The 16,418-nt window shown below is 40.7% G+C and overlaps 1 protein-coding gene across 1 annotated transcript in view; it reads right to left on the bottom strand.

The window, feature by feature from the left end:
- The window catches only part of slc30a6 (solute carrier family 30 member 6), an 85,173-nt gene that overhangs the window by 41,685 nt on the left and 27,070 nt on the right, over positions 1-16,418 (bottom strand). The window contains 2 exon segments of the mRNA XM_034681986.1: positions 2,308-2,373; positions 2,774-2,816. Of these exon segments, the coding sequence (XP_034537877.1) occupies positions 2,308-2,373; positions 2,774-2,816 (109 nt within the window).

The raw sequence follows: 16,418 nt of genomic DNA on the forward strand, positions 1-16,418 counted from the left end.
ATTATTATTATTATTATTATATTTTTATCTATGTAAGTACATACTTGTATTCCCCTGTCTCGTGTTGTAAACTGCCCAAGAATTTCCCCCAATGGGGATCAATAAAGTATATCTAATCTAATCTAATCTAATCTTATCTAATCTAATCTAAATGAAAACAGAAGAATAACTTCAAGGTAAAAATTTGAGCCTCCCCCCATTGATACATATGTTGTCTAATTACTCCCATGCTCTGTTAAGCAGAATCACTGCTTGTTTATGTAGTGTTGGCTTTGGAAAAAAAGGCAATAACACTGCAGATTATTATTATATTTTAAGTTGTATTTTGGGTCATTTTTGCCTTTATTGGATAGGACAGCTGAGGAGAGACAGGAAATGTGTGGAGTAGAGAGTTGGGGAGGACATGCATCAAAGGGTCGAGGATGGAACTTGAACCAGCGACCGCTGTGATGAGGACCATAGCCTCTGTACATGGGGCGCACGCTCAAACTGCTAGGCCAATGGCGCCCGAAGACTAAAGATCCTGAACAAAAATATGAAATAAAGCAATATGCATGTCCTCGTGATAATATATTCATCATGTTAAGATAAGCTATTTAGGACAAGTTTGTGCAGGATAAAGGTATTTCAGTAAGGAACACTCTCGTCATAGATTTAACCATATGTTGCCAAATGGAAATACAGTTATGCTTGGCACGACATCAACCCTGGGTTAGCCAAGTAGCCTGCTTCGGCTTTCCAGGGAGTGCACTACAAAATCCCCTACAGCGGTAAAACAGACATTTAGACTGAACAGGAGGAGGCAAAGTTAAACCAACAGCAGCAGTGTGGGCAGCAAAGGTGTCGCAGGGATTAGCGAGAGGGAATAAGTGTTTAAATAGACCACCTTATTGTTAGAATGAGCTGTGATTGGCTGTGTGGATAGGAAACAATGATTCAAACTGCAGCCTGACAGCTGACAGCAACTGATGCGTTTGACTTCCGTGTCCAGCATGAACTAACGCAAAGCTTCATTTGTGAACACATACAAGAGGTGAAAGTCCCAAAATACTTCATTCTTTTAACTTTAGTAACTTATTCAGAATACAAAATATTTTCTTGTTAAATGTTGTCAGACCAAGTTAAATGATGGGGCACATTCAGTTCATAAGAAAGAAATTAAGTTGTAAATGGATCAGTCTAATTCCTGGACGACCTGGCTCACTTCTTTAAAGGTTCAAAAAGTCAGAAGCTGCTCCTATAGATAAACTGAGCAAGCTGCACTGTGTTCTGCTCCTGGCAGGCAATTAACACACGCAAACACAAACAAACAAAGGTGTTATGGGAGCTAAGTGAGGCTTAAAAGCAGGTTTCACACAAACACACAGACACACACACGCTTTTAAAAATGGTTTGTGTTTAGAGATACTCATGTTTTCATGAGTGGTTCAGATCATCCAGAAGCAACAGAGACTTGTCTGTCTATGCTTCATCTGTGTTTACAGTATACAGTATCGGTCCGCACTGCACGGGACAATACATCCTTATGGACCGTGGGACTTCGGTTTTACAATTAATTTTGCTCTGATGCTTTACTGGCCACTGTGCGTGTCTGTATGTGTGTGAATGTGTTTGTGCCTGTCCAGGCAAGTGAAAAGCCCTCCCCGTGAGATAATGTCCAATCACAGTACATGACACTAAAGGATTGATCAGTGGCTCATTGATTATGTAACAGTCTATCAAAACTGCACATGGGATTGCTTCTTCGTTATCAGAATTATCTGTACGTACAAAAAGTAACACAACAGATGCTCATATCATCACATTCAGGTTCACACAGTAAGGTGAATTTCACCCGCTTGGACAGAACTGCATCTGGAGTGATTTACTTTATCTTCATACTATCTGAGGTTGACTTGCTAGCTCAGATCAGTAACAGGATTTCTTGAATGAAAACCAACTACTGGCTTTCTGTTTCAGCTGCTGAGGGCTTGACCATCTGTCTGTCTAAGAGAGGGTCACACAGAGGCTGAAACCTGGCTTACAGTAGTGGTATGAGCACAACATATACAGTTTTTCATTTACTTGAGTGACTTGATTTGAGTTATTTGTCTGAATACCTTTTGAAAATATCAATAATTTTCTTTTTAACAAATATCAACATAAAGGTCCGTCCACAAAATGATTGTTTTTTCGGTCAGTGTTGTTGTATGGCTTTGCTTTAGCTAACGTCCTGCTTTCTTGACCTAAGTACCGGTGAGTCATTGAAGTGTTATCGCACAGACGGGTCAGTGTGCTGGAGTGACCTGATGATAATAATAAACTCACCCAAAGGAGAAGACCTGACTGGGTTTCTTCATGGACACCCATGAACTGATGAGACAGGTGATCAAACTGAGGAGGGAAGGAAGAAGGGGAGACAACAGAAGGAGAGCAAAGTGAGTTTTAGAAGGAGGGATGGTGGACACAGAGACGTAACAAGAGTTGGTCAGTGGTGAATTGCAGAGTAAAGCAATACAGAAGTCGTCCACAGCTTATTTCTAACTGACTTTGTGTGTTATTCATAAGGATTGAATATTAATTTCTCATTAGGGAAAAACTGTTTACAGTTATTCAATGATATTTTTGGATACGGTGAAAATATAATCTCAATGTTAAAAAGCCTGATATAATGCATTTGACCAACCAAAATGATTGAAGTTTGAAGTACATCAACATTACTTCATGTATCATATACAACATATAAGGTAGGAAATCTCGACTTTTCAACACACAAACACTAGAGCACACTTACCTAAAAAGGTCGAAGATGGTGAGGTATGTGTAAGCAGTTAAGGCTGGAAAGACAAAAACAGAGAGACAAAGGCATCACACTTCATGGCTTCAACATAATGAAAACATCCAACCCTAAAAAGTCAGATATTTGATCAGTAAATTCATTATAAAGAGATTGAACGAGTAGATTTAAACCACATCCTTCACTGAAAGTATCTGAAAAATCAAGACTTGGCTGAACCAAACAGCTGCACACAGGAGAGAAACTGCTGATTGATCCTTACTTTTGGATATGGCCCTCAATGAACCACATGGTTAACAACTGAAGTAGCACTGTATTGCCACATTTTGCCTTTTGAATTTGAGCACACAGTCACAGCATTAACTTTAATGTTATATATTGATTTTAATGTTTTATCATTTTATTAATTTCAACTATCTGTTTTTTTATTTATCTTCTCAGCTTTATTGATATTTGTAGCCTTCATTTTATCCTCAACCCTTATCCTTACCCCTTTTTTATTTATGTATTTTGACTATTTAGATTCTTAATATTAATTTGATGCTTAATCTTATTCTAATTAGAAATATTTTATTGTTGACGGTGTGCATTAGTCTCTAGTTTAAAATCCATTATGTTTTTTAATGTCTTGACATTATTCTATTTTAGTTTCTTGTTTTCAAGCGCTGTAAAGCACTTTGACTTGCATTGATTTATATGAAAGGTGCTATATAAATAAAGCTTGATTGATTTGAACTTCCAGTTTGGTGTACTTTATATTTCCTGAGAATATAATTATTTCTATATTATAAAACTGACAACCATTAATTTGGGTACATTCCTGGAGGTCAGCGGATATCCAAAAAAAAAAAAAAAAAAAAAAAAGTCTGGTCAGAAAATCCCCTTGCTGCTTATTGTCACAGACAACTTCAGAAACAAGAAAGGAGATCCCATGAACAGCTAGGTTATAATCTGAAAGATGCTTCACATAGACAGTTTTCCTGGATGTATCCAATAGTTGCTCAGAAATGACTGGTCATGATTCTCAAACAGAAAACTCTGGATTCTAAAACTGTTATCCCTAAACTACAGAGTCAGCATTTATAGACATCTGTTACTGTGATAAACATTAAAGTAAGAAAGAAAATCAGCGTGCTCACTCAAAGCTACTCAAAAACCAATAGGTGCTGGCCATAAATGGATAATATAGTTAAAAAACAAGTGCAAACTGTAATACCATGATTCATTCAGATCATTTTATGCATCCCCACACAGGCAGAAAAATGGACCTATCATCTACAGACTGAGTCTCCTGGAGGTTTGAACAAGGGGTTTTCTTTCTCCTGTTTTCTGTAAATATTGTATTTTTGTATTGTGGTAGTTTATTTTCTGATCGCACAGTGGAGAGGTTGTCGAGGTGTTTCGTGTATTTCTTGTATTTTTTATGTCTATTTTTTGTGTCATTTTATTTAATTTAATTGTTGTTTTGTTTTTGTGCATTAATTGTTTGTGTATTTTTATAACTAACTATTGTTTTCTGTGATTCTTGTGTTTACGTCACTTGGTATCATTTTGTAACAGGCGTTTGTTTTTGTGTCACCTGGCGACAATTGTGATAAATTGGACACACCCAACCAATTGGTGAGATGTTGAAGAAAGCCTAGGGCTGATTCAATTTATCATAAATTAAACTAACAGTAGGTAAAAAGAAAAACTAGCTGAAGATGGTGCAAAGGGGAGGCAAAAATATTGTGATAGGAGCCATCAGACTAGAAGGCCAAGACGCTCATTTTTTAACTCTTGAGAAAGTCGTTAAGTTAGTGAGTCAGTGAATCCGTCTTCAGGTAGTCTGTAAGGCTTTCACTTTGTCAATCATCTGGACAGTGAGATGGCTTAAAGCCCATTAGCCTGCCCGCAATCAGGCAAGTTAAAGAGTCAGCTCGCCAGTTAGTAGGCCAATTAGTCAGTCAGCCAACAAGCCAATAGACTCACTGCAGACTGCTTTGTCTGTCTGTCTGTCTGTCTTTCTGCTGAACTGTTTGTCTTAATGCCTGCTGACCAGCTCTCTGTAATCAGGCTGTGCTTTGGGGGATGAGGAGAGCGGATTAAAGCGGCTTTGTGCTCGGAAGAACATTTTGTTTCCCCACCACCGGCGTCCATGTTGGCCAACCTGACGCCGTGTAATCCTGACAGAGACCCACAGCAAGGAACCAGACAGAGGGAGAGAGGGAGAGGGAGAGAGAGAGAGAGAGAAAGAGAGAGAGAGAGAGAGAGAGAGAGAGAGAGAGAGAGAGAGAGAGAGAGAGAGAGAGAGAGAGAGGGGACGGGCTTCAGAACTGAGACTGAGTGACAGAGTGACAGGCAGGGAGAGGGAGAGGGAAAGAGACCAAGGGGGAGACAGACGGGTGGACTGAGAGGTCAAGGCACATGGATGGGAAGAGAGAGAGAGTTTAGAGGACAGATAGACAGGGTGAGAGACATGAACACAGACAGGCAGACAGAGAGAAAGTGAATGAGAGCGAGAGAGAGAGAGAGAGAGAGAGAGAGAGAGAGAGAGAGAGAGAGAGAGAGAGAGAGAGAGAGAGAGAGAGAGAGAGAGAGAGAGAGAGGCAACCCCCTTTACATTGGTGAAAGAGGAACTGATAGTAAGGAGGACAAGATCTGGGGTGGGTAGTTGTTAAACAAAGGAACACAGCTACAAATGAAAACAAGTATCATGATGGTGATCTTTTTATTGGATCTAAAGAACTGCACCCTAAAAAGGATATTTGTGGGTGATGTTGCTCAGCAGTATGTGATATGGAGGATGAGGATAAACTGTTCACTTTCTGACAACCTCTGCGTGTAATATGACCAACAGCAAACAAAGCTGTTAGTCCAGACTTTAACAGCTCCTGTCAGGTTCTGTGTCTCCTATGGGAGGACTGGGAATCTCAGGGAACTTAGATTCTTACTTTTACATCTCTTTGACTCTCAAAAAAACACCACACCTGCAGCTATACTCTCTTTTTACACAGTGCAGCGTGTCCCATCTCTTTGGCAATGTTCACCAGCAATGCATTTGATGAAAATGGCCAATAACACTAATCGCATTTCAAAATGTTTCCCTGGAAATAACACGGTCACTGTAGGAGAGCTGCGTGTGGACGAGGCTTGTTAATGGCGTAGTATTCCACAACAATTCAAAACTATAATTGTCATCCATCTGTATGAGAAGGTTTAAATTTACATGAGAGGTTGCACCTAAATCATTGACAGGAAGGACGTAATGTATGACCTCTCTCTGAAATCATGTCCAAATTTGTATTTTTCAGAGTAGCTTAGCTTAAATCAGTTAATTAATTTCAAAATGAATCGATGTGGCATCATGATTATTATTTTTACTTTTGTTATTTAACTAGGTTGGTCCCATCGAGATCAAAGATCTCTTTTTCAAGGGAGACCTATCCAAGTCAGTCAGCTGCAGCCAAAAACACAAAGTTACAGACATAGACACCCAGAGAACCAAAGTACAATTTACAAGCACACATTTGTCGCTGAAAGAGCTAAATTTATCTAGGAGGCAGTTGTAACAAGGTACACTAAAAACAACAACATCCTAAAGATTCTACTTTAAGGTAATTCTTTTTAGATTCAAAAACATTCAGTGACACTCGCTCCTTGAGTTTCATGCCATTCTGCAATAAATTCCAGACTGAGGGTGCAGAATATCTAAAAGCCCTTTTTCAAGTTTCTGTTGGAGTTTTTGGGACAGAAAGCATTAAAAAGTCCTGATGATTGACAGCTCTGTTGACCAATGAAGGCTCCCCGGCGTTCTATACTGGATTAGTAGAGTAGAGAAAGAGCAGTGAGAGAACACACTCACACACGAGCTGCTGAACTTTTTATCACCTTCACCTTGACTATCTGCCTCAAATGCACAAAAAAACTGTCCTACCCATCTGAGGGATCTTCATTGCATCATTGTTAAAGGTGACATATCACGCTTTTTTCATCAATATATATTGGTCTAAGAGGTCCCCAAAACATGTCTTTAAAGTTTATGCTCAAAAAAACACTTTGAAATCAGATTTTGACATGCCTGAAAAGCCCTCTTCTTCAGTTCTCCTCAGAACACTCTGTTTTCCCTCTGACCACGCCCCCTCAGGAAGTGGATGTGCCTCAGCTCTCCGGCACGTTGATCTAATGTTTACATGTTGGCTGAATATACACGGCTGCTCAGAGATCACGTTACTTCAACCCTCTGAATCTGATCCAGAATCTGATCCTGACAGAGAGGCGCCTGCAGCAGGACCTTTCTGAAGGATTGGTCACAGATTTAGTGTTTCTTGTTGTTTTATTTATCAGTATGTCGACGTGTGTCTTGGTACACAGCTACGAACATGTAGCTATGTGGCTATGCTAACTAGCGCTAGCACTTATCCATGATAAATAAAAGTCATCCACTAGATCTTCAAATCTGCAGGCCTGGGGAGTAAAACCGACCTCTACCAGAAAGGCCGTGGGACCTTTCTGAAGGATTGGTCACAGATTCTGTGTTTCTTGTTGTTTTATTTGTCAGTGTCTCGACGTGTGTCTTTGTACACAGCTACAGCTACAGCTACGAACATGTAGCTATGTAGCTATGCTAACTAGCGCTAGCACTTTTCTATGACAAATAAAAATCATCCACTAGATCTTCAAATCTGCAGACGTGGGGAGTAAAACCGACCTTTGTGTTTATTAAGACAGCCTACAACTAGCATGCCTCCCTCCTAAGCTCCTTGTTAGCACACATTTGTGCAGGTAATGAAAAACGGAGGGGGGATTCAGTATTATTTTATACAGTATATGGGCTGAACAAGCTCCGAGCTCTGACTCCGTGACAGACCGGATATTGTTGTGACGTAACAAAAACACAGAAGTCTGAAACGGCTCGTTTCACACACATTTACAGAAAGATGTAGAAATCAGAACAGGGGCAGAATGGATTTTTTTAATTCTCGGGGGGTTCGTAGACATGCCAGGGACAAATATTTCAGGTAGAGAACCATTAAAAAGTCAATTTTTCATGATATGTCACCTTTAAGTTTAATCTATGAATGGGGAGAGTTAGCAATGTGGTGTCTGTAACAGAGGGCGGAGCATAGAGACACACACAGTAGAGATGGGCATTTCAAGCCAAAATACTATTCGATAATCATTGGCATCTATTCGCTGATTATTTGAATAATCAACCCCCCCACACACACACACAAACATAACACCTATTCCCGCAAGAAGATGGCTATAAAGCGCTTTATAGCCATCGTCTGGCGAGAATATACGTATTACAACCAGGCATCGTTAAAAAAATCGTTGAAAATATTAATGTTTTTTTTTTAACATAAGCTTTGTTGTTTTTCAATACCATTGATAAAAACAACAAATAAAGTTTAATTTAGGGTCCATTCATGGTATTGAACAGTATCAAAAATTGTAAAAACTTCTACAAAATCCAGTTCCATCAAGTTAAACTATCAAAGAGAAAATTCTGTATATAAAAAAGTATTTACGATTATTACATGGATTATGATGAAATTTGTTTTCGTGTAATACTCTAGTGTTAATCTGAATTTTTATCTAGCACCACTTTCAGCTCAAAGCTCATCTAGTTCTTTAGTTTATGATGAAGTAATCAAAACTTACAACATTCCCCATAAGTGTAAACTGTATTTGTGTTTACCGTTAGTTCAGAAACATCAACATTGAAATACTATTACTATGTTATTACTATGTAACTATGTCACTATGTGTTGACACTATCCCTTTATTCCTGGAAGTAGATGAAACGACTTGTTCATTAAGGTTAACCGATGTTGTTCTTTTGCAATCATCAGTGGCGTAGTGTTTCATCTACAACTCTATACTATTTAAGGTCAACTTCTTTTTTGCCATATCCTGCCGTTATTGTGATATGCAGCGGGTCATCTTCTCATCGGGATCAATGAGGTTCGATGTCATTTTGTTGTGTTGAATCAAAAGATGCAGACAAAAACAGCAATAATAACACAAACGCTGACATCACAGTGACCCTGAAACAGAGCCTGGACCAAATCAATACCTGGGCTGAAATTTCCCTTCGCTGTGCTTGGATAGGTTTACATATACACCAGAACACACACACACACACACACACAGACACACACACAGACACACACACAGACAGACACACAGACACACACACACACACACAGACACACACAGACACACACAGACACACACACACACACACACACACACACACACACACACACACACACACACACACACACACACACACACACACACACACAGGTTAAATTCCTTTATAAATCTCCTGCTTACAAACACTGACACCCAGAGGACGTGAGGATGTGATACCAGAGCAACAAACAGAGTAGGCAGGACATTATTCTTGTCAAACACACACACAAGCACGACAGGATGCAACGAGAATATGAATCACACTTTAATGATCAACAAACACACACTGATAAGTTTCTCTTTAGCATAGTTTCTATTTATTTGAAAGCATTGTTCTTACTTCTACATTTCCCTCTCAAAGCAAGATGCAGATAACAAGATAAGTGAGGAAGGTAACGAGTAGGACAGAAGGAAGTAGTGAAGGAAAGAGGCGAGGGATGGATAGGCAGATGGAGGAGGGAAATACGAGGAGTAGGATGAATATTTAATGCTGTCTGCAGAGGGGCAGCCATAACACACACACACACACACACACACACACACACACACACACACACACACACACACACACACACACACACACACACACACACACACACACACACACACACACACACACACACACACACAAAGTATAAGCACTTCACTATAACTGTGCACACAGGAGATATAAATATTCATTGGTAAAATTTGAAGAGCTGTATGAATACTCAACATAATGATTGAACACGTCTGTTCTGAACAAACATGCAGGAATGAGGACGTGTTGTCTACCGTGTGTGAGGGCACTTATTTAGGAAATCCTCATGTGTGGTATTAGAGGGTAGAAACAGATTACCTTAGTGGTTGTTGGGTTGCAAGACATTGGTTGAGTTGCTCTTTAACCTCAACAGCTACCGTTTGACGGTAATGAAGCCTGAGGGAGCAACAATCAACTTTGCCTGTGCTAACAGTTTCGCGGTTAGCCATCAAGGTCATCTAACCAAGACTCTTCTGTGTACAGCATTGTTTGAAGTCCACTGAAAGCAACATTAATGGAGAATGGAGTGAGACCTAGAAGGAACAGGAAGTGAGTTGAAGAGCAGATTGTCTCCTCGTCTTGCATTCAGATTTGCATTGTGGCTGACTAGTTACACCTGTTGGCTCTCTAAACAAGTTTCCTTCATATGAAGGCTTTTTTGGCTGTATTTGATAGTACAGCTGAAGAAAGACAGGAAACGGGGGAGTGGTGGGTGGGGGAAGACATGCAGCAAATGGTCGCAGCTGGGAGTCGAACCAGCAACCTCTGCGACGAGGGCTATAGCCTCTGTATAGGGGGCGCACTTAGACCGCTAGGCCACGGGCGCCCTGGTAATGCCAATATTTCAAATCCAGGGACTGACACATACACAACTTTTTAACTATAGTTTATATTTTTAAGCTTTGATATGTCAATACCGATATTAGTCTTATAATTGTGTATCCTGGACCAATTCCTACAAATGGACTAGAGTGAAAAACTTGATTCATCAATGCATTACAAAACATTTATTACCTATTAAAAATTGACAGACAATCCTGGAGTCCATTATTTCTGTAGTAAAGATGCCTTACTCCTGTAGGCACACAGTGGGTGCCTTCATAATGTGATTCACACATTGTATAGAGAGCCCTCTTGACTACACTGCTGTTGTTTAGTCAAGAAATTGGCAACAGCAGCTGTTTGTAGCATTAAGTCAGCGCCTACAATATTAAAAACTGATGTTTGGACACATTTTGGATGTAGATGTAAAACTTGAACAGAAGAAGTCTTTTGAAGTCATGTTCTGTGTAAGCTCTATGAGGTCGTATTAAAATACTGCAACTACTACTATGCACCTCAGGATACCATTTGAGATGACATCACGCCAAGGTTTAAAACCTGTGGCTAAAGCTAAACCTGTAGATTATTAACAAACACAGCTTCACAACTTGCTTGTCTTCAAACTGGGGTTAAGCTTTGTGGACACACCAGAGATAATTTGTGGCTTCATCTAAATACTTACATCTTTACAGTGTTGTTGAGGGCTTTAAGAGCATGGTACACACACACTGGAACCCTGCTATGTCACACCAACACGAAAGTACATGACAAAAGTTGCCGTTCCAAAGCCATATGTAGAGACGAGGGAAGCAGTCGTTGAGTTGTCAGTCAGCAAAATCAGCACTTTCATGCGATGGTAAGACCTCCAGAGACAAACTCCTGTGCACTTTGAGCATCCTGTACTTTACTGTTTGATTCTCTGTGATTATTCTATGTAACATTCATTTTGGGATTCCCTGATAAATGTGGGGAAATATATAAAGTAAGATGTTCTATGAATTAATCTGGACTTAGCATGCACACACGCAGACACATACAGATTACACACACCCGCTGAATGTGCTATCCACAGCACAGAGCAGCTTAGTGTCACTTGTTCCGGTAAACAGTAAACTGAGACCAATATCACACACACACACACACACACACACACACTGAGACACTGACACACACACACAGTGGGTCGTGGTGTCAGGTCAGCTCTTGTGTGCTGCAGATGTAAACTAAAAGCTTCTATCAAATGCACTAACTGCTGTGGTGAGGAGGCTCCCCAGAGAGGAGGAAGAGGAGGAGGAGGAGGAGGAGGAGGAGGAGGAGGAGGAGGAGGAGGAGGAGGAGGAGGAGGAGGAGGAGGAGGAGGAGGAGGAGGAGGCAGGATCTCTGCCCAGTGCTAGAATTGCTGACAACTGAGGGTGAAACATGAGACTGGACCTGGGGGCCACACACACACAAACGCACACACACACATACAAATAACACACCTCATAGACAAACTCACTAAAAGCATGTACACAAAACAAGTGATCACAACATAGTTATTAATATTTACATGATTCATACACACACACACACACCAACACACACACGTGCACACACATCATCTCAGGTGGAGGCTTGGTTTGCAAAGCTACATTTCTCTTGCTCTGCTGCTATGGAGTCTTTTTAAAAATCAACCATCAGGATAGAAGAAAAACTGTCGATTTTTTTTTCTTCTGAAGAGAAAAAAGCACTTTAAAAATCAAGTATTTGATTTACTGAAGAAAAAAATACAATTAAATGTTGAGTTTCAAATGAAACAGCCAATGAGAAGTGGTCTTACATTTACACAAACAGGTCAGGCATCATGAAAATAAAACATATATTCCATCCAAAAAACAACGTGTTCAGTTAACGTTTGTTGTTAACGTTTTAAAATGCCCCTAAAAAGTGGCTTCAAGGAGCATATCCTCAAATGGGTGACACACATCCTCACCCCCCTGCTACACTCATGGCCCACACAGATAGCCTGTCACCCTCAAACATGACAAGAAGCTTCTGTCGATATGAAACCAGACCAGAGTGAAATGGATTCTTGGGAGTCCACGTGGGATTCAGGTGGCATCTGGCAGTGATATGTTAAACCAGAAACACTCCTGCTTACCGCGCCTCATGCCCCCTGTGCCCTGACCCCCTACCCTGCATGCTCCCTGCTGATGATAATCGATGTAACATCATCCGTCAAACAAAACTGCCATTAGCAAAACTAAGTGCTGGTTTGTTAAGGACTCTCCTGCTGGCCTGGGACCTGCATTTATCAAGCAGCTGGGAAAAAGCAGGGAGACAGTAGAGCTGGGCGATATTAAAAAAGATGTTATCATAATCATTTTTTTCATATCAGTTGATATTGATTATTATCAAGATAAAAATCAAATCATTCTTTTATTTAAATTTAAAGTAAGATTTTTGCTCCTGAGTGAAAGATGAAGAAACCAGACAGTTTGTTATCTTGTGTCTGGATTTAGTTTTCTGATAAGCTTCTTGAATCCATCCTTTTTGACGGTGCTAACAGGAAGCAGGTCTTTTGTGTACGATGAGATTTTTGTGAAGTTTTAGTTTGTAAATTCTTATTTTTCTCAGGTTGGGATCATTTGCATAATCTGATTTATTTACCCACGTCCTGAAAGTATATTTAATTAACTATATTAAATTAATAATTAACACAGAGTCAGCACAGTGTCAGACTAACGACTCTGCTTTGAGCTGGCAGGTTTAGCGTTTTCTTCATTGTCGCTCATTTCAGCTGTGATTATATCTGAACGTCTTTAAGCCCTGCCTACCTCTTACCCTGCGACATGATTGGCTGTTCAATGCTGTCTTCTTCTTTTGTCTTATGTTGGGTGGCAACTAGCTTTTAAGACACATTAGCGCCCCCTCCATTTCCATTGGTTGGGGGGGTGTAATTACAGGTTCAAATATATCAAATTTGTATGTAACATTAGTTATATTTATATTGAGAAAAATTTGATCACAATTATCATCGTTATTGAATTATCGCCCCGCCCTAGCAAGGTTCTGGATTTAATGGTTGAACCTTTTTTATCTTTGGAAATAACTCATGTCTCTGTAGGGTGTCAAGAGCAGATTGGGTGAACAAAAGTGAGTAAAAGTGAGATCATGCTGAACTGTGACAGTGAGAAACATGGTATTTTTTTTTCCCTGGGCTTAAAGTGCTGTTTTCTTTCAGCTGCAATGGAGCAGAGCAGAGGGAAGTGCATCATCCTTTGCGCTGCATCAGATTTTCTACAGCGAAAAATGGCGTACAGAGGCGTTAGTGCCGAGGGAGAACCGAAAGACTTTGACATTGTGTATTCTCCAGCAGCTTTTAAATCTGGCGTGTGTAGAAGCATGTGGGTTCCCTCGTGCCAAGAAATTGGAAAGGACAAAAGGTGACGGACAAAGGAAAAACAATATGCAGTCTCTGCCAGATTGTGGTGACCTACGTGGCAGGGGAATACAAGTAATGTGAGAGGCCACTTGTCAAATTGTCACCTCGAGAAGATTTGAGAAGATACGAAGACAAAAAAAGTCCATCCCCGGTGCCACATGATAGCAGCGAGAAGTTTAGACACCTTTCACTAATTCTGTCCTCTCCATGACCGGCATTACATGATACACATCAGCAGTGTGATGACTTTGAATATTAAAATGACAATGTAGAAGAAAACTGAATTTAATAAGGTTTCTATAATCATTTATATAATTAGCTTCCAAATTGAAGTCAATGAAAAAATTAACGCTGATAACTGGCTACTAGCAGAGGAACGGTTGTAACGGCCAAATTCCACCGGATCCAGTGTCCACTCCATCTCTGATCCGTCACGGCACCGCTTTCTATTCTAGTCAATGTGTTACCTTCCACTGGATCCACTCTGTTGCATCCGGCAGGTCAGAGCCCTCCGGATCAGAGACGTAAGACTTTGATTGTTTCCTAATGCTGGAGCACGATGCATTAATTTCAACAGAGCAGATGGAGCAGGACAGGAAGTCAGGCACCAAAACAGATAAAAACATCTGGTTCATTTTCAGAATAAAACCCTCTGTGTTATCGCTGGATCGTTTTGTCACTTAACTACAACAACAAACAAACAAACCGTCATGATGAGCGGAGCCAGGCCTGGAGTCAACAGGTCAGAGGTTTTCAGAGGCCAATAAAAACAGCATGGATGAGGAGAGGAGTCGGATATTCATTAATGCAGTAATTACCACAGGAAAACCATGGTCACATGACTCCAGCTGTCCAGTAGTCCTGCTCCGGGCTGCGTTCTGAAAACGCAACCCGTGAGTGTTGACGGATGAGAGAACGTGGAGCCGGACCGCAGCACATCGGAGACGGACCAAAGTAAGGTAAGCCCAGCTCTGTCAATGAGTCACAGAAGGGCTGCACAGTGGTGCAGTGCTTTGTGCTGAACATTGCCCTTACGGCAAGAAGGTTACTGGTTTGATCCCTGGCTGGACAACAGGAGTTTGCATGTTCTAGTCGTCCATTTGTGTGTTCTTTCAGGGAAATTACAGCTCCCTTCCAAAGTCCAAAAACATCACATCATGATGGGATAAGGGGCAATAGATGGTGGATGGATGCATTATAGAAGTGTGGTTCCTTGCACAGCTGCATGATGCATACTGGTAGCCCATTTGCATTTTATAAACTGGCTTTGTTGCTTTACCCTGCCCAAATATAAACACACATTTGCAGTTAAACCAATCAAATTAGGGTGGTTGGGGTTCCATGTCATCCTGCAGCCAGTTGCAGTCACAAATCAAGAGTACAATAGGACTCAGGATTTCAGAAAGAGAAAGCAGTTCCTTCTTCTTTTTCAGAAAAACATCACAAATTATTTTGTGGTAATAATCACAAAATGCTGATTCCTGCCTTTCTATGTTTCCTATAAATTCAAAAATGGAACCTAGTTTAGCTGAACACATTTAGAAATTAGAATTTTAGAAGTTTTACCATTAGTTTCCATTTTAGAGAACAAAACTAGAAATGGTCTACATCAATTTAGAAGGGATTTTTAATCACAGCCCAAGAGTGGTACTGTGCTTTTCCAATGAGGGATCCAACGGGAGCAGAGCCCCAGACATCATCAGTGTGTTTAGTTGATCAAGTCAGCAGATGTGGTGGCTGTTTGGGGAGTAAGAGAAGATGATGACGACCCACCCACACACACACACACAAACACACACACACACACACACACGCACACACGCACACACGCACACAGACATACAGTTTCTCTGAGTGTGTGTTGGCTGAACGGAAGGCCCCGTGGGATGCACTGCTTCACCAGCTGTGTTCTGACACACAGGAACATCGAGGGCTGGAGGACAACACACACACACACACACACACACACACACACACACATTTACAGAAACCAACACACACACACAGCTCTGATCACATGTGCACACACAACAAACAAACAAACAAACATATGGATATGCACACAGAGACTGCGCTGACGCAAATGACACTAGGTCACAAAATAAAATTAAAGCCTTAATTCTCTTTCCATTTTATGAGGTCATTTCTCTTTTATTCAGATATTTTTTACCAAACTGTTTTTTTCCCAATGACCAAACTGTTTTTTGTCCCAATGAGCAACTAGAATTAAGTATCCTATTTCCTCTTGGTGACAGACAAAGGGGAGCGATTGTGGAAAACAGAAAAGTAAGAACAAGCAGAAAGAGGAGCAGGATGACGAAGAGGAGGAGGAGGAGATGGCGTTATTGGTCTGTGGAGCAGACACTTGACCTGGTTTCCCAGCGCTGCTCTGGGACGAAAAACAGCTGGAGACTCATATACACACAGACACAGACACACAGACACACAGACACACACACACACACACACACACACAGTCACACACACAGTCACACACACAGTCACACACACACAACACACACAACACACAACACACACACACACACACACACACACACACACACACACACACACACACACACACACACACACACACAGTCACTCGACAGTCACACTCATTCAAAGGGATTTCCATGAACACACCGTCATTTGAACATTAATAAACTAGAGACGGGTACATTTAAGTCAAATGT

This window comes from Notolabrus celidotus, chromosome 4 (genome assembly GCF_009762535.1).
Source record: "Notolabrus celidotus isolate fNotCel1 chromosome 4, fNotCel1.pri, whole genome shotgun sequence".
NCBI lineage: Eukaryota > Metazoa > Chordata > Actinopteri > Labriformes > Labridae > Notolabrus > Notolabrus celidotus.